This window comes from Molossus molossus, unplaced genomic scaffold (genome assembly GCF_014108415.1).
Source record: "Molossus molossus isolate mMolMol1 unplaced genomic scaffold, mMolMol1.p scaffold_m16_p_8, whole genome shotgun sequence".
NCBI lineage: Eukaryota > Metazoa > Chordata > Mammalia > Chiroptera > Molossidae > Molossus > Molossus molossus.
In genome coordinates this window covers 15,132,870-15,151,308 of record NW_023425402.1, presented here as the reverse complement: position 1 = coordinate 15,151,308, position 18,439 = coordinate 15,132,870, and the positions used below count along the sequence as shown (strand labels likewise).

The 18,439-nt window shown below is 44.5% G+C and overlaps 1 protein-coding gene across 1 annotated transcript; it reads left to right on the top strand.

Moving 5' to 3' along the window:
- The first annotated feature begins 43 nt into the window (after positions 1–43).
- Positions 44–18,156, top strand: MRPL14 (mitochondrial ribosomal protein L14). The gene is made up of 3 exons (XM_036248031.1): positions 44–144; positions 15,474–15,565; positions 17,632–18,156. Exons 2-3 carry the CDS (start codon positions 15,495–15,497, stop codon positions 17,996–17,998), a joined length of 438 nt encoding a protein of 145 aa, XP_036103924.1. The 5' UTR covers positions 44–144; positions 15,474–15,494; the 3' UTR covers positions 17,999–18,156.
- Positions 18,157–18,439: the final 283 nt, after the last annotated feature.

Here is an 18,439-nt window from a genome sequence, read left to right as displayed (position 1 = left end):
CACGGCGCGCGCGCACTCTCAGATCACGGCCCTCCCGGCCGAGCCCGGCGCGCAGGCGCGGGGAGAGAGGCCGCGTGGGGTGCAAGGGGAGGCGGCGCTTGGCCGGTGGGGCCCGCGGCGGGATATTCCCGGGCGGCAAGAGCGGTATGGAGCGGGGGCGGGGGCGTCCTGCTCCTAACTCTTCCCCTCTGCTTTTCTTGCCTGCAGTAGGGGAGGCGCACTTCCCCGGGTGGGTGAGGAAAGGCCGGAGAGGGCTGATAGTGGGCCCCTTAGGGCGCAGGGACTGTGGGAGGGGAGGCCCCTAACCCGGATCCTCCTCCCTCCCACCCCGAGGAGCGGCGGGGCTCGGGTGACCTCTGCGCCCCGCGTCCCCGGCCGGCGCTCACCTGCCTTCCCAGGGACTTGGGGCCGGCCTGGGTGGGGCGGGCTGCGGTCAGGCCTTCGGGAGGTGTCCTCCGCCGGTCACTCCAGCGCAGCTCCTCGAGTTTGTCTGCGTCTCTCGTCCTCTCTCCCCTTCCCAGTTTGGATCCGGAGATGACTTTGTGACTTGTTTGTCAGGCGCTTTTGTGGTGTGGAGAGTGAGTCCACTGCTTTCTCTGTCAGGCGGTTGAGTGCTTCCCCGGCTCCAGGGGGTTCCCTGGTTTCTCATTTCACCAGAGGCTGTATCTGCCCGGGATTAAGACCGGATAGATGGGTGTGTGTGTGTGTGCGCGCGCGCGCATACACGTGTATAGGAGTATGTCACCCACACAAATAGGTACAGAGCACCAACTTGTTCATTTAATTTTGGGTTCCCGGAAGGTTCTCTTCCCTTTAATCTTGATTTGGGGTCAAAAAAGGAAGTATTACTTTTCACAGCGGGCAGTAAATGAACTTTGCCACCCTAAGAGATGGCATATAGACTGATTTTATACAGAGATTAACAAAAGGGCCTATGACAGAGTCATTTTGGGTATTGGGAAAAGCTGGGAGGTTGGGAGATGCTTAAACCTGGGTTGCTGGACAGGAGAAGGGCACTGCCTACCTGGGTGTGTCTGGTTCTTGTGATATGTCAGTATCTCCGTGGGCTGCTGGCTTTTTAAAGGGTTCATTACTAGCTTGTGGAATGAGGCTATCAGGTTTGATCTATTGCAGTTCAAACTGAGTACAGACTGTGAGTTCACACTGAGTCCCATTGATTAGTTGGAGATCAGTTTAGAGGGTCACGGCCATCATTGAGAAAAAAGACAAAGAAAGAAAGAAATAGAAGCTATCAGAGTGCATTGTCCTTGGGAAGGGTCATTTTGGTTCAGGTATACACTCATGTGTGATGTATTAAGAGATGTTAAAAAAATATTTCTTTCTCTGTGTAACAGAAACGTTTGAAACATATTGGTCTCCTGTTTGCCCTCTTGCCTTCCTTAACCTGAGTTCTTACTAATTTAAAACTGTCCTAGAGGATGCAGTTAGCACACCAGGAAAATACAGTAAAGAACAGAGTGGGTCTTGTTCTTCAGGAGGATACTGCCCAAGAAGAAAGATGGTCTTCACTCAGGGGAAATGCGTTCAACTGAAGAACAGGATTTGGTTGGGGTAGGACATAGGCTGGCCTACCTAAGGAGGGCAGAAAGGAAGATGGGGTGAAGCTGTCTTTGGCAGACTGCTTGGTGGGAGCTGTTTTTGCAGTTTTGGATTCTTAGAGTTGTTTTAGGTGGGAGCAAGCAGTTTAGATGAAAAGGCATCACTCTAGTTCCCCCCACCCCCTTGGATAGAATTGTTCATTTTACCTTTAGAGCTTCTTGGATGTATATTTCCTATGAAACTTTTTTTTTTAATCCTCACTAGAGGATTTTTTTTTTTTACATTTGTCATCAGATAGAGTGGGAGACAGGGAGAGAGAGAAACATTGATGTGAGAGACACATCAACTTGTTTCCTCCTGCACGACTCGACCAGGGCTGGGGACAGACCGCAGCCGAGGTACGTGCCCTTGACCAGAATCAAACCCATGACTCATTGGTCCATGGTCTGATGCTCTAACCACTGAGCAAAACTGGCCAGGTCCTATGAAACTTTTTACATGTTGAGTTGATTTTATGGTTGTAAAGCTGCCATGACCCATTGCCAAAATGGCACTTGCAATGGATATCTGGAAAGGGGAAATGGAGGTCATACTTACCTGGTTTTTGGATCTTTGAGAATCACTGAAGGCATTTATTATGTATTATTATTTTTAATAATACAATTATTATTCTGAACATGTGCTCGCTTCCTGATCTGTTTCTGCCAGTGCCTAATTAGGGTCACTACATGTTAACAGAGAAGAGGAAACATTTCAGAAAGCCCGAAATGAGGATAGAATTAAGTGCATTGTAGAATCCATGAAGGAACAGTGGCCAAAATGTTTTATTATTACCCCTGAATATGAATGGTGAAAATCTTTTCTGGGGTCCATTTTTCAGGAGGTACTCTCATGGGAAATGAACATGATTATTAAGGCTCTCCTCAGCAACTAGAATCTTAGATGATGCGAGAGTTCCTAAAGCCTATCTTGTTCCACTCTTGGGGGTTATGACACCTGGACCCTCATTATGTGGATTTTCCTGTTGTTGAGTGTTTATGGCTGTGTGGGAGCTTAAGAGGGTCTCAAAAACAAAGTTATGAATTTAGCCTTTTTATGGGCTGGTGGTTTGTTCTGGGTAGCTCACCCTGGTGCGATTTTATATGTGTGTTAACAATAACAACCAGCATGTAAGAGAGAACCATGATTCAGATCCCAGCAATGTTGCTCTGGGTCAGGTAATATGCTCTCTTATTAAGAAAGGTAATAACTAGGAGTGGGAAAGTCTCCCTGTCAAAAACTTTAAAAAATCTATATATCTATATCTATATATATGTAAATATATATAGATATAGATATCTCCCTAGAAAAGAGAGGGTGCACTCTTCCATGTTTACTTGAAACTGAAAAACACTTCTTTTAGGACTGAGTGATCTTAAAGAGACACTGATAGTGCTGTCCTGAGAATCAGGGAGTGAGGCTGTTCTTCCAGGTGAGTTTTTGGGAAACTGCTTATCCTGCAGACCTGGTCTCTACTGGTTAATTCAGAAAGGGATTCCCCACTTTTTTTTTTATTTGCCTTTTTTCTTTTTTTAAAATTTTTGTTACAGATGTTTCTCCTTTTTTACCCCATTGACACCCTCCTCCCCATCCCCCCCACCCCGTCGCCGGCTTTGTTGTCCATGTCCATTGGTTATGCGTACATGCATATAAGTTCTGTGGTTTATCTCTTCCCACCCCCACCTCCCCCTCTTCTGAGGGTTGTCATTCTGTACCCTACTTTCACGTCTCTGGGTCTACCCTTTTCCTCAGACTGTTATGTTCATTATATTCCACAAATAAGTGAGATCATGTAGCATTTGTTGTTTTCTGCTTGGCTTGTTTTGCTTAGGATAATACTTTCCAGGCCCCTCCATGTCATCTCAAAGGATAAGAGATCTTTCTTTCTTACAGCTGCATAGTACTCTATTGTATATATGTACCACAGCTTTTTTATCCATTCTTCTACTGATGGACACTTGGGCTGTTTCCAGATCTTGGCTATTGGAAATAGTGCTGCTATGAACATAGGGGTACATATATTCTTTCTGATTGGTGTTTCAGGCTCTTAGAGTATATTCCTAGAAGTGGGATCACTGGGTCAAATGGCAGTTCAATTTTTAATTTTTTGAGGTAACACTATATTGTTTTCCATAGTGGCTGCACCAGTCTGCATTCCCACCAGCAGTATACTAGAGTCCCCCTTTTCTCCTCACCTTTGCCAACACTTGTTTGATAATTTGTTGATGGCGGCCATTCTGACAGGTGTGAGGTGATACCTCATTGTTGTTTTAATTTGCATCTCTCTGAAGATGAGTGATGTTGAGCATTTCTTCATATGTCTCTTGGCCTTTTGTATGTCCTGCTTGGAGAGGTGTCTATTCAGCTCCTCTGCCCATGTTTTAATCAGGTTCTTTGTCTTCCTTTAGTTGAGTTGTATGAGTACTCTATATATTTCGGAAATTAACCCCTTATCTGATGTATCATTGGCAGTGATGCTCTCCCACACAGTGGGTTGCCTTTCCATTTTGTTGGTTGTTTCTTTTGCTCTGCAAAAGCTTTGAGTTTGATGTAGTCCCATGTGTTCATTTTTTCCTTTGTTTCTGTTGCCTTAGGTGATGTATCAGTGAAAATTCTGCTGCGTATGATGTCCGAAATTTTGTTGCCTACATTTTCTTCTAGAATTTTATGGATTCACGGGTCACATTTAAGTCTTTTATCCATTTTGAGTTTATTTTTGTGTATGGTGTAAGTTGATGGTCTATTTTTTTTGCATGTAGCTGTCCAATTTTCCCAACACCATTTATTAAAGAGGCTGTCTTTACTCCATTGTATGCCCTTGCCTCCTTTGTCAAATATTAATTGAGCATAATGTCTTGGGTCCATTTTTGGGTTCTCTCTTCTGTTCCACTGGTCCATATGCCTGTTCTTGTGCCAGTACCAGGCTGTTTTCTGTTTTGTTTTGTTTTGTTTTTTTTGTGGTACGTGCCCCTAGCAGGAACCGAACCCGGGACTCTCTGGTCTGCAGGCCGATGCTCAACCACTGAGCCAAACTGGCTAGGGCCAGGTTGTTTTGATTATAGTCGCTTTGTAGTATAACCTGATATCTGGTATTGTGATCCCACCTACTTTGTCCTGCTTTTTCAAGATTGCTGTGGTTATTTGGGGTTTTTTTGGTTCCATATGAACTTTTGAAGTATTTGTTCTAGTTCTGTGAAATATGTCATTGGTATTTTGATGGGAATTTCATTGAATCTATAAATTGCTTTGGGTAATATGGACATTTTAATTATGTTAATTCTTCCAATCCATGAACAGGGTATGTGCTTCCACATTTTTATATCTGCCTCTATTTCTTTTTTCAATGACCTGTAGTTTTCTGCAAATAGGTCCTTTACTTCTTTAGTTAAGTTTATTCCTAGGTATCTTAATTTTTTTGCCACAATGGTAAATGGGATTGTTTTTTCAGTTTCTCTTTCTGTGAGTTCATCATTGGTGTATAAGAATGCCTGATTTCTTGATGTTAATTTTGTATCCTGCTACTTTGCCAAATTCATTTATTAAGTCTAGTAGATTTTTGATGGAGTCTTTAGGGTTTTCTATGTACAGTATAATATCATGTCATCTGCAAATAATGACAGTTTCAATTACTCCTTTCCAATTTGGATTCCTTTTATTTTTTTCTTCATGTCTGATTGCTGTGGCTAAGACTTCTAGTACTGTTAAATACGAATGGTGAAAGTGGGGATCCCTGTCTTGTTTCTGTTCTTAAGGGAAATGCTTTTAATTTTTGCCCATTGAGTATGATGTTGGCTGTAGGTCTTTCATATATGGCCTTTATTATGTCGAGATATGATCCCTCTATTCCCACATTGCTGAGCGTTTTTATCAGAAATAGATGCTGGATATTGCTGAATGCTTTTTCAGCATCTATTGATATGATCATGTGGTTTTTATTCTTCATTTTATTTATGTGGTGTATCACATTTATTGATTTGCGAACATTGTACCAGCCTTGCAGCCCTGGGATGAATCTCACTTGGTCATGGTGAATAATTTTTTTGATGTATTACTGGATCCGATTTGCTAGTATTTTGTTCAGGATTTTGGCATCTATGTTCATCAGGGATATTGGCCTGTGGTTTTCTTTCTTTGTAGTGTCTTTTTATGGTATTGGAATTAGAATTATGCTGGCCTCATAAAACGAGTTTGGAAGTCTTCCTTCTTCTTGAATTTTTTGAAATAGTTTGAGGAGAATGGGTGTTGGTTCTTTTTTGAATGTTCGGTAAAACTCCCCCGTGAACCCATCTGGGCCTGGGCTTTTGTTTGCTGGGAGAATCTTGATTACCTCTTCAATTTCCTTAGTTGTTATTGGTCTGTTCAAGTTTTCTATCTCTTCCTGGTCCAGTTTTGGGAGACTATGTGTTTCTAGAAATTTGTCCATTTCGCTTAGATTGTCGAATTTGTTTCCATATAATTGTTCCTAGTAGTTGTTAACAACTTTTGTATTTCTGTGGTGTCAGTTGTTACTTCTCCTCTTTCATTTCTGATTTTGTGCATTTGGGTTCTCTCTCTTTGTTTCTTGGTGAGTCTAGCTAAGGGTCCATCAATCTTGTTTATCTTTTCGAAAAACCAGCTCTTTGTTTCATTGATCCTTTGAATTGTTTTTTTTGTTGTTGTTGTTTTTTTTTTTGGTCTCTATGTTATTTATTTCTGCTCTGATCTTTACTATTTCCTTCCTTCTACTTGCTCTGGTGTTTTCTTTTTCTTTGCTTTCTAGTTCTTTAAGTTGTGAGGTTAGATAGTCTATTAGGAATTTTTCTTCTTTCTTGAGGTAGGCCTGTAGTGCTATGAACTTCCCTCTCAGAACTGCTTTTGCTGCATCCCAAGGATTTTGTGTTGTTGTGTTCATTTTCATTGATTTCCAGGAATTTTTAAATTTCTTCCTTGATCTTGTAGGTAACCCATTCATTGCTTAATAACATGCTATTTAGCCTTCATGTGTTCAAATGTCTTTGCATGTTTTTGTTGCAATTGATTTCTAGTTTCTTGCTATTGTGATCTGAGAAGATGCTTGATATGATTTCAGTCTTCTTGAACTTGTAGAGATTTAGTTTGTGTCCTGTCATGTGGTCTATCTTTGAGAATGTCCCATGTGCACTTGAGAAGAATGTGAATTCTATAGTTTTGGGGTGTAATTCTCTGTAGATATCTATTAAATCCATTTGGTCTAGTGCTTCTTGCTAATTTTTTGTCTAGAGGATCTATCCAGTGATGTCAGCGGGGTGTTGAAGGCCCCTGCTGTGATTGTATTGCTGTCGATTTCTCCTTTGAAGTCCTCCAGAAAATTTTTAACATATTTTGGTGCTCCTATATTGGGTGCATATATGTTTATTAAGGTTATATCTTTCTGTTGGATAGATCCTTTCAATATTACGTAGTGGCCTTCTTTGTCTCTAGTAATGGCCTTCATTTTGAAATCTATTTTATCAGATGTGAGTATTGGTATCCCAGCCTTTTTTTTCCTTTCAGTTTGCTTGGAAGATTTATTTCAATCCCTTCACTTTCAACCTACATGAGTCTTTTGTTGTGAGGTGGGTCTCTTGAAACAACATATAGATGAGTCATGCTTTCTTATCCAATCAGCTACTCTGTGTCTTTTTATCAGAGCCTTCAGTCCATTTACATTTAAGGTGATTATTGATATGTATTTATTTATTGCCATTTTTGCTTAGCTTGGTTGTATTTTTCTTCCTATTTCTTCTGCTAATTACAGCAGTCCTTTTAACATTTCTTGCAGTGCTGATTTAGTGCTAATGTATTCCCTTAGCCTTTTTTTTTGTCTGGAAAGCTCTTTATTTGACCTATTTTGAATGATAGCCTTGCTGGGTAGAGTAGCCTTGGATTCAGATCCTTGTTTTTCATGACCTTGATTACTTCATGCCATTCCCTTCTGGCCTGTAGTGTTTCTTGTGAGAAGTCAGCTGAGAGCCTTATGGGGTTTCCTTTGTAGGTAACCTGTTGCTTATCTCTTGCTGCTTTTAGGATTCTCACTTTGTCTTTAATTTTGGGCACTTTAATTACTATGTGTCCTGGTGTGGGCCTGTTTGGGTTCTTCTTACTCAGGCTCTCTGTGCTTCTTGAACTTGAATGCCTTCTTCCTTCACCAAATTAGGGAAGTTTTCTGTCACTATTTCTTCAAATATATTCTCCAACCCTTGCTCATTTTCTTCTTCGGGGACTCCTATAATGTGAATATTATTATGTTTCCAGTTGTCCCACAGTTCTCCGTTTCCTCTACTCTGCTGTTTTGACCTTACAATGTGTTCTTTATTTCGGATATGTCACTCTTGATTTCTTCTTGGTGATTTTTAATTTCCAATTGGTTGATTTTCAACATTTCTATGTCTTTATTCATGGTGTTGATGTCCTTACTCATGCTGTTGAGCTTCCTCAAGATTATGGCTCTGAATTCTAGCTCTGTTAACTTGCTTAACTGCTCCACATTTTTCTCATCTTTGGTAGAGGTCTCTTGTTCTTTCATTTGGAATTTGTTTCTTTGTTTCACCATTCTGGCTATCACAGTGGGCTTTGGAGCCTGCCAAATTTCCCTGTGGGTGTTGGTGTTCTGCTGTTTGTGGCTACCTTGCCTGGGTTTGGATGAGGAAGGGAGAACCCACGTTAAACACCACTGTCAAATCTTACTTTCCAGGTTATAGTTGCTAGCCCAGAAATGGTTCAGTTACCCTCTAGCTTTTTGCCTGGAGGCTATCAGTAGCAGTTACCTGAAGAGCCTTGGGTTCTTAGGTGAATGAAAAACTCCCTCAGGTGCTTGGAGTAAGGGAATTTCCCTAGGATGGGGCAGATGCTGGTTGTTAATGAGCCTCAATTTGCATTTCAATGGCCCACCTGCGTGGGGTTGAATCTCTGAGGGAGGGGCCCCCACCTCTCCCCAGAGCCCTGGGAAGGAGCAGTATGGCCACAGTCCTGCGTGGCTGCAACTCAGCAAAAGCTCTGAGCGCCCTCCAAATCCCGAGTGTCCCCACACAGTTCCAGTCCAGTCTGCCCTCCCTCTGCCGGAGCCCAAGGTGAGTGGCTGTGGCTATTTTAGCGTCTGTCCCGGCTCTGCGCTGTGGAGCCACTTGGGAGTTTAACCCGAGGGCGCTGTTCACAGCTAAGGCTGCTGCTGTCTGTGGGAGCCCCCCTCTCACGCCTCCACAATCCTACCAGGATCGAGTCAGTGTCCCTGGTTATATGATCCTTGTAAGCTGCTTTTCTGTTGTTTTTTTCCTGATGATTTGTCTTTATTTTAGTTGTAATTCCAGTTTGGTCCTGGGAGACGGTCTGTGTAGCTTCTATTCACTCCGCTGCCATATTGGAATTTTTTTAGGATTCCTCACTTTAAAATGATCACTTACATGAGTAAAGCTAAAGCATGTTCACTTTCATGCCTCTTCACTTTTCCCAATTACACTTGCTTGGCAGAGAGTCATTGAAGCCTGGAGAAGTTGATTTCAAGGTCACAGGCTTAGCAGAAGAGAAGAGGATGGGGTGGAGGAGATACGCCTTTTGTCAGCAGCATTTCCTGTTTGAGTCCAGGGACTTTTCCTTTCCTCCACTGCCCATCTTTCCACCTGACAGCTCCATAAACCTGGCTTCTGGCCACAGGCTCACTAGACGTGGTAATAGGAAGGAAATACGTGATTGAGAAGAACTGAACTTTGTTTTGTGCGCTTTCTCTGCGTTTGACCATACTGATTATTACAAACTTGTTTCTGGACTATAGTTGTTTGCATACCTATGAAGTGGGGATCACGGGAGCAAAGCCAGAATAAGATAAAATGTACACATTGAAAAACCAACTTGAATAATTGAGAATTGTCAGATATATTTATCTGACTACAGCTTTAAATACTTTTTTGACAAGGTGGGGAGAGGTGAATGAATAAACAAATACAGGAGCCCTGGAAACATTTTTCTTTTGTGAATCAAATTGAGAAATGGGGTCTTCAGTGGCAGCCCAGGCAGAAACAGCCCATCATGCTACCCAGGGCTACTTTGTTTATTGATAGTGACAATGTGAAGACTCACTTTGGCAGGGGAATCAGGTCAGCTTCAGCTCTTTTCTTTTCTTTTTTGTGGTATGTGCCCCTAGCGGGAACTGAACCCAGGACTCTCTGGTCTGCAGGTCAATGCTCAACCGCTGAGCCAAACTGGCCAGGGCCAGCTTCAGCTTTTGTCCTAGGCTGTGCTGGGTGTAGCACAGTTATTTATTGAAAAGACCACGTTTTAGTTCCTGAGTGTTTAAAGGTTATGTGACAGCCTTGATAGAGAAGAATGAATCCTTGCCCTGTGTGGGGTGTGTTTTCTTCCGTGAATTTTATTCGTGGTTAAAGCAGCATCTTAGTTGTGCAGGTATTATGCAGGGTGTAATAGAAACAGCCTTCTAATCTTGGACAAGTCAACAAGTCACTTAGCATTTCAGACTTCATTTCTAGTCTGCAAAATGGTACTTACGCTATTGAGTCCCTAGAACCATTCAAAATCTTTAGCTGATTCAGTTCCCTCCAGATTGTTGTTCTTGTCTTTGTGTTTCCATTGGGTGCTCAGGAATGAAATCATCCAGGAAGGTGGTCTGTGGGAAAGTACTCTGAGAATTGTAACATGTTATACTTTTGTGAGGTTAAAAAAAGATTCTGAAAGAGGATCAAGGTGCAACAAAACAGAAATGAGTTTTTCAACACCAAATAAAAGTACTTGTTGGTCCAGAATGATTGGGGTGCAACCTGCAGGAAATGGCATGGTCCTGGGATTTCTGATTCCTCAAAGCTGCCAAGCCTCTGCTTTTTCCTGCTTTAGCTAAAAAGCACATTTACATCCCAAGGCTTGGAGTTTGTCCTTTTTGTTAGTGCTTCTTTACTGTTACTTAGTAACAGACTCTCCTTTAAGCACTCCTTTATGATTGTGGAACTTTTATTTGTTTAGTCTCTTTTCTGTAGAGGCCATTCCTGTTGAAAAGCCTTTGAAATGTATGTAACATTCCTCACCTAAAGATGGAAATTGTTCCTGTGGAAACAATGTATAATTAAATATAAGTCTGTGATACTAAGTGCATTTTCAGGATTCTCAAGTAATGGTGATTTCCAGTTTTCCACAAAGCATCAGAGGTGTAGGCACTTTGTGTTTTTTGTTTGTTTGTTTTTTCAGTTCAGTCTCTGTGTATTAAAATTAGTTAGAAATGACTTATCAGTGTGTAGGAGGCTCCCCCAAGTCACTGGGAGCCTAGGAGAAGGGCAAAAGAAAGACCAGCAGTTAATCCCCAATATGGAGCCTTCTGGAGCTGGAGGAAGAAGTGCAATTGCAGATTAATTTTATTCATTGAACAGATACTCACTGAGCTGCATTTGTGTGCCAGGCACTGTTCTCGGTCCTGAATGTGCAGCACTATTGAGGGCAGGCAGGCAGGCACCGCCCTGCCCTCACTGAGCGTCCTTCCAATGGGACCTGTAAGGTGATGCCAAGTGAAAAACTTACCTATGTGTACCTGAAATGTACAGTCCTCCCTGGCTCCCACAACTGAAGGGGGATCTTTTTTTTTTTTTTTAATTAATTTATTTATTTTTGTTACAGATGTTTCTCCTTTTTCCCCCACTGATACACCCCTCCCCTCCCCTCCCCACTAAAGAGAGATCTTAAACCAGGGTGGGAAATGCACATGGTTCTTGGGGATTATAAGGAGTTTATCCTTCTCCTTTTCTTTTTTCTTTCTCTCCTTTCTTTTCCTTTTCTTCTCTTCCTTCCCTTCCTTCCCTCCCTGCCTCCCTTTTTTCCTCCCTCCCTGCCTTCTTTCTCCCTCCCTTCCATTTGCCCACCCTCCTTGTTTCCTCCCCTCCCCTTCCTTCTGGAGAGGTTGTGATTCATAGTCTAAGCCTGAAGGGCAGTACTCAGTGCTGACTAGAACGTGGCATGAAAAGCCATCGCTGGCCCTGGAGCTTTCTGAATCCCTGGCCTCCTCTGAGGGAGAGTGTTGTAGAGGAGGAAATGTCATCGGGGTTACTTTCTGTGCAAACGTAAGACTCGGTGTTGAAACAAAGCATCATGTATAGACTACATCTGAAGTGAACCAGGGCCTGTGTCTACAGGATGGACTTAGGAAATAACATCAAGGCCAATCAGAGTTGCTTTGAAGTAAATTGCTGCCTCCTTTATTTTTCCCGGATTCAAACCAGTTATTTAGTGGTGGCATTAGATGTTTTCCCCCAGTGGGCAGTGTAGGCACCAGGCCTGGAAGATGATTCCAGGGGCCTGCAAACATAGCATGAGCTAATCCTCCCACGACCAGCACCACAGTTCTCCTAACACGTTTGTCCCTGGTTGATGGTGTGCCTGGAGCCATGAGTGGAGATGTCTTTTCATTGGCTCCTTCATTTATTTTATTCAACAAGAGTTTGTTGCACTGCTCCATGAATACCTATGGAGGGCTTTTGCTGGGTGGGAGTAGAGGTGACCAGAGACTTTTTTTTTTTTTTTAAGGAATGAGAGATATATGCGCAATAAGTGAATATATATGGTTCTTTTGTGCTTTCAAGTTCATAGGAAGGCTTACTGTTGTCCATATGATATCTGCTATCCTTTGGGTCTGACGATCATCATTAGGTCCACCAAAAGCTAGTGAAAAGGCTTTGAATCAGGCCCTTTCTTGTGAGAACATAAGTGCTCCCTGGAGATGGGAATGTGTTACTCCTGTGTTTGAGGACAGTGCAAGTAATCCTCATAACCTGAGTCTGTGTGATTCCTTAGTCCTGCAGTGAGTTCAGATGCCAGGTTATCAAGATTTCTGTTCTTTCTGAGTTTGAGGTAGTACGTAGCAAGAACTAGAATGTTTAGGGATATCAGCTTTATTTATTTATTTTTTTAAATATCTAAATGTATTCAGTGTTTGAGTTTGGAGCAATGAGAGTTCCTTTGGCACGGGATGCCCAGATGTCTGCAGTGCTCAGGAGGGGTGGCATCTGGCCGCAGTTTTACACAAAGCTTCACGGAGGAGCTGCACCTGGAGCCAGGCCAGACTTAGCTGGGTAGAGATGGGCATGGGCTGGCAGCCTTGTGAGCGAGGCACTGAGAGGCCTGGGTTTGGGTTTGCGCGCAAACTGCCCTGAAGAGTTTAGGGAGGCACCTTGAGTGATGGGTTTGTTATACCCAAGTCAGGAAAGTTCTGGGAAGCCCCTGGGCACTTCTGCCATTCTTGTACTAACACGAGTGCTATTGAGGAAGCTGAGTGGTGTGAAGAGGCAGGGTGTCTCCTCAGGGGAGGAAGTGTGGGTGGTGCTAGCCCGTCTTGAGGGTTCTGTGGAGTAGCCGAGGCGCCTCCTCTCTCCGGGAGGCAGAGCAAGGGCCCCATCCGATGGGAAAGCTTGGCTGAGATTGGAGGTAACTGCAGCCTGGACCCCAAGGACTGTTTTTCAGAGCTATGTTGTTGGTTTTTTATTTTATTTTTTGTAAAGCCACTTTTCAGCTCTTGCTCAAGTATAGAGCTCTTCTTGCCACTGACACCGCACATTGTCCTTACAACTTAAATTGAGTTAAAGTGAATATTTTCCCCTGGTGTCCGTCTGCATTTCAGTTGACCCAGCAAGTGTTGAGTTGGGTATGAGTAAAATGTTTGCGGTGTCACTGTTCTTGAAGGAATAAGGAATAAGGATGATTTAACAGTTGGAAAAATATTAATGTTTACATTAAAGTTACCCTGTTAACATGTGGGCGAAGAGCATGGGTTCCGGAAGCTGACTGCCTGGGTTCAGGTTGCGGCTTTGTCATTCCCAGCTGTATGACCTTGACCATATGACCCTCTCTGGGCTTCATTTCCTCATGTACAAAATGGGGCTAATAATAGCGCCCATTTGATAGAGTTCTCCGAGGCTTACATGAGATGGTAATGTAAAGCATTTAGTGTAGTGCCTGATACATTATAACTACTCAATTTTTCATAAAGGAAACAGAAAAAGACCAGATCACCCTTAGAGCTGCTTTTTACCCTGAGCTTCCTTGTGTGAAGTGAGTTTTGTATGGTACAGTGAGGCTGTGGGGCGTGGTAAAAAGAACCTTGGACGGAAGCTGGGTCCACTTTGGGTCATGGTTCTGACCTTGGCTAGTTGTGGGGCTTTATAATAAGTCACTTCATCTCTCTGTATCTCAGGCTCCTAATCTGGGAAATGAGGTGACTAGATGATGATGACGATGACTGCTGAGTGCCCAGCACTGCTCTGTGCTTGGAGTGGCTTATGTCATGAGCATCTTGTGCGTATGTGTTACAGACGGGAAAACCAACGCTCCCTCCTAGCTCCTTCTGTAGGGTTACCAGCTGTCGAGGTGAAACTTGCCTCCTCTCAGAGTCCTTAATGCTGTGTGTCGGATGTCAGAAGTGAGCTCACTCCTTTTGTTCTTAATTTTCTGACCATAATTCAATTTTGGCCAATGCTTACTGCGTTGTTCAAAAGAAAACACTGGAGAGCAAGCTTGTGATTTGAGGCTAAATTATAGTTAAAAGCATTTCTGAAGTGTCTGGATATTCCTGTGGAAGTAAATAGAGGGGTTTCCCCCGCCCTTATGAAATAAAGTCTTATCTGAGGTGCTTTGAACTTAGGCAAGGCAAAGCTGTAAGTAAATACTCCAGTGGTAGAGGCCTCTCTCAGCAGAGCTCTCGGATGAGGCCCTCTGCAGCCAAACATCTGGAGGGAGAACAGGCATGTTTTGCATTTGGAAATACTACCTGGCTATAGGTTTTCTCTTAAACACGCCCCTAACTGATGCCAGAAATGGGATTGTCATGTTCATTGGTTCTAGGGAGCCACGGGTTGAGGTTCTGCAAGGTGGAATGATCAGTGTTGGGTTGGGATTTGCTCTTTTACCCCCACCTTGCTCTCCTAAACCCAACGTTTGGCCGCAGTGTGGGTAGGTAGTTTTTCTGTGTTATAATGTTGCTTGGGAGACTGACCCAAATAGAGACCTTGGTCAGTAACTTGGCAAGGGCATCGTTTGGTTCTACTTTGCTAGCCTTGAGCTGTCCAGGTGTTCTGGCTTATACATCTGGGGGAAAGGTGATGTGACAGACAACCTGGGCAGCTGCTCAGATCATCTGCTTTCTTTCAGGGAGTGAAAGTTCTGGCTTCAGGAGGCCACGAGTGTCAACAAGGGCAATCGTGTGCAGGTTTTCTTCTGCAGAGGACTTGGAAAGTGGTCGCTGGCTGGGTGTGTAGCAGAGGACTGATGCTTTCCTCTGGCCTGTGGAAGTGATGTGCTAATAACGGCATTCTCTGTGCTGAGACTTACAGTGAGAACTGTTGTGGGTCATTCCAGCTCGCTGACCCCTGTTACAATATGAGTCAGCAGAATTGTAGTTGGAGTTCCAGCTAATCATCTGCATATCTTTTAACCACTAAGATTTATATTTAGTGACTAATGATCTTGGGCTGGAAGTGCCACCTCCCACACAAGTCCCCAACAGCCTTTTATTTATTTGTTTATTTTCTCTCTCTCTCTCTCTTTTTTTTTTTTTTTTGATCCTCACCTGAGGATATTTTTCCATTGATTTTTATTTTTTTAGATAGAGTGGAAGAGAGGGAGGAGAGAGAGAGAGAGAAAGATCAATGTGAGAGAGACACATCGATATCCTGCTTCCCGCATAACCCTGACCAGGGCCGGGGATCGAACCTGCAACCGAGGTACATGCCCTTGACCGGTAATCAGATCTGCGACTCTTTGGTCCACAGTCTGACGCTCTAACTGCTGAGCCAAACCAGCCAGGGCCCCAACAGTTCGTTATAAAAAAAAACAAACTGGCTCTGAGTAAGGACACTGACTTAAAAATAAACACTTTCCCCTTTCTTTCTCTGCAGGGTTTGCCCTCTGGGGATCCCATGGCTTTCTTTCCTGGGCTGTGGGGTCCTTTCACCCACGTGAGCAGAGCACTCAGCCAGCGCTGTTTAAGGTAACTTTTCCCATTAAGTTCTTAAAGCTGCACCTTTGAATAGCCTCCCATCAGGGCTGGGCATTGTGGTGATTAGAACAGGAGTGGAAACTCAGGGAGGTGGGCTTGGGGTCAGGGAAGCCGGAGGAATCAGACTGAGCTGGGGCTTAGTGAGGTCCGGTGAGGGGCACAGGTGAGGAGGTGACGGCGCTGTGGGAGGCAGGCTAGGGAATGGCGTCTGGTGGAAGACGAAACTGTTCATTCCTTGCCAGACTTGCAGTGAATCTGACATCTCTCAACTCTGTGATTCCCCCAGTGCATTAAAACCTTCTCTTTTAAAAATGGAATCATTTTTTAAAAGTTACATGCTTACTACCAAGAACTCAAGCATGATGGAAGTGTGACAACCTCCCCTCCTTTTAGATGCTGAACCAGGGGGAGAGCATGGGGTGCATTCCTGTTGGCAAACATGCCTTTTGGCCCCGTTTGTGCACTCATTTCACGAGCGTTGACTGAGCACTGTGTCTGGGGTTGGTCATAGAGAGATGAATAAGAATTGCTTCCTGCCCTGAAAGAGTTCTCACAGTTGGCCATGGGAGCAAACTTGAAACAAATAACTCTAAGGAAATGTGACAAGTATAATAATAGAGGTTTGTATGGTGCTGTTGAAGGCCTGAGACCAGAGCTGCTAATGGAGGAGGAGCAGGAAGGGAGAGTGGAAGCAGCCCTGCCGGAAGGGAAGAGGGAGCAGGGCCTGTGCAGGCCTCCAGGGGGGCTGAGAGTGGTGATGTGCTTGGAGAGCAGGGCCTGCTGGCCACCGGGGCCCAGAGCCAGTGTATAGTGGTGGGAGATGACGGACCTCAGAAGGTTGGTAAATTGGGGCCAGGTTGTTGACAGTGTAGACAGTGGGGAACCATCGAACACTTCTAAGCAGGGGAGTGGCCCCAGTTTTATATTCTAAAAAGAGCTCTTAGTTGGTAGAGTGGGAACCAGTTAGGACACTAATGTAATCACCTTGGTGTAAGAGAGTGAGCTGCTGAATTCAGAAGTGTCGATGGGGTGGAGGGAGAGCACAGAGATGCTTGGGAGGTAGTATCAGTAGGACTTGGCAGCAGTGGATGTTGATGGAGAGAGAGGTGTGTGACTTGGGGGCTGGACTTTCTGGGAAGCCATTATCTCCATAGGAAATGCAGCCACAGGGGGGGATTGCAAGGGGAGGCAGGGAGGTCGGTGTGGGACCCCTGAGTTTGCAGCATCTGTAGGACACACTGTGAGTTTAGAACGGAAATGCAGGACTAGAACACTGGAGACAAGTGGGGCTGGAGATGGAATTTACTAGTTGGAAGCAATGGGAATAGATAAAACCGCCCAGAGGAGGCACGTGGAAGGAGACGAGAGGATTACCCTGGAGAACACCAGCACTTACGGTGTTAGCATCAGGAAAATGCAAACCCCACTCTCATCAGATTACTTAATAATAGCTTATCTGCCTTTAATGGGTACCCATTTAAAAAAAAATTCATAAAATAAAAAATAAGATAAAAAATTTCTTTCTTGTGGGGAAAAATGCATTAAAACAAAAGATTGTTGTTACCTTGCCCTATTTCCAGTTTCTGCTGTGTTGTGTTAAGGGGCTCCCTTGGCATACCTACTCACTCATATCTCCTGGTTCCCAGCCACATGTAGGTAAGAAAATGTGGGGATCAGCATGCTCTGGGGGAGCAGGTTTCGCAAGGTAGGCAGTGGGTGAGGCCTGGCCCATAAGGTGTTCCCTTAACACTGAGAGTCCTTTTGGAAACCACAGGCTTTAAATTGAGGCTGCCATGAAGTTTGTTGCAACAGAAGAGCGGGTTCTCTTTAAAACCCACCCAAATGGAGATCTTGACCTGACACAGCAGGTTTTGTCTGCGTGGAAACTGTCTTGGGTACCGAGAAGTCCTCAGAAGCCCTGACTTTCTGTCGGAGCCCTGGGCTCTCTGTTCGGCGTGTTGTTACTAATGCGCACTCTCTCCCGAGCCTGGCCCCCAGAGGCCTCTGCACCCGGACCAGGAGAGACGCAGACCTCAGACTTTTTTCTTTCCCACCAGCACCAGCGGGACCCTCAGAGCAATTCAGAAGATGACGCGGGTGCGTGTGGTGGACAACAGTGCCCTGGGCAACACCCCATACCACCGCCCTCCTCGTTGCATCCACGTCTATAACAAGAGTGGGGTGGGCAAGGTGGGTGACCGGATACTGCTGGCCATCAAGGGACAGAAGAAAAAGGCGCTCATTGTGGGCCATCGCATGCCCGGTCCTCGCATGACCCCTAGGTTTGACTCCAATAACGTGGTCCTCATTGAGGACAATGGGAACCCTGTGGGGACCCGAATTAAGACACCCATCCCTACCAGCCTGCGCCAGAGGGAAGGCGAGTTTTCCAAGGTGCTGGCCATTGCTCAGAACTTTGTGTGAGCAGAGCCCGGCCGCCAGCCGCAGTGGGGCTCATGAATGGAGCAGTTCCCAAAACTGCGCCTTTGTTGATGGGGGGCTTGGGGTCCAGGGGCTGGGGAACAGTGTCCTGTGAGAAATAAACATTTTCACCTGTTTTCTTCCTGAGCTTCCTGGAATGTGGTTGTGGGGTAAATGGCACTGAAGCAGCTCTAGGTGGTCGACCCATGTCTGACCACACAGGGTGTAGTGTTTGCATGGAGCAGCCTGTGAGCTCCTTCAGGAGGGTCAAGCTACAGACCAAATGTTCATTTGTAAATGTACAGTGGACTCTGCCACGTCTAACCAGGCACCCCCCCTCCCCCATTCAAATTCAAAGTATCTTCTTTCTGTGTCGGAGGGCTTGAGATGAAAATGGTTATAAAGATTACTGGGTTATCACGAATAAGCAGAGTGACTTGTATA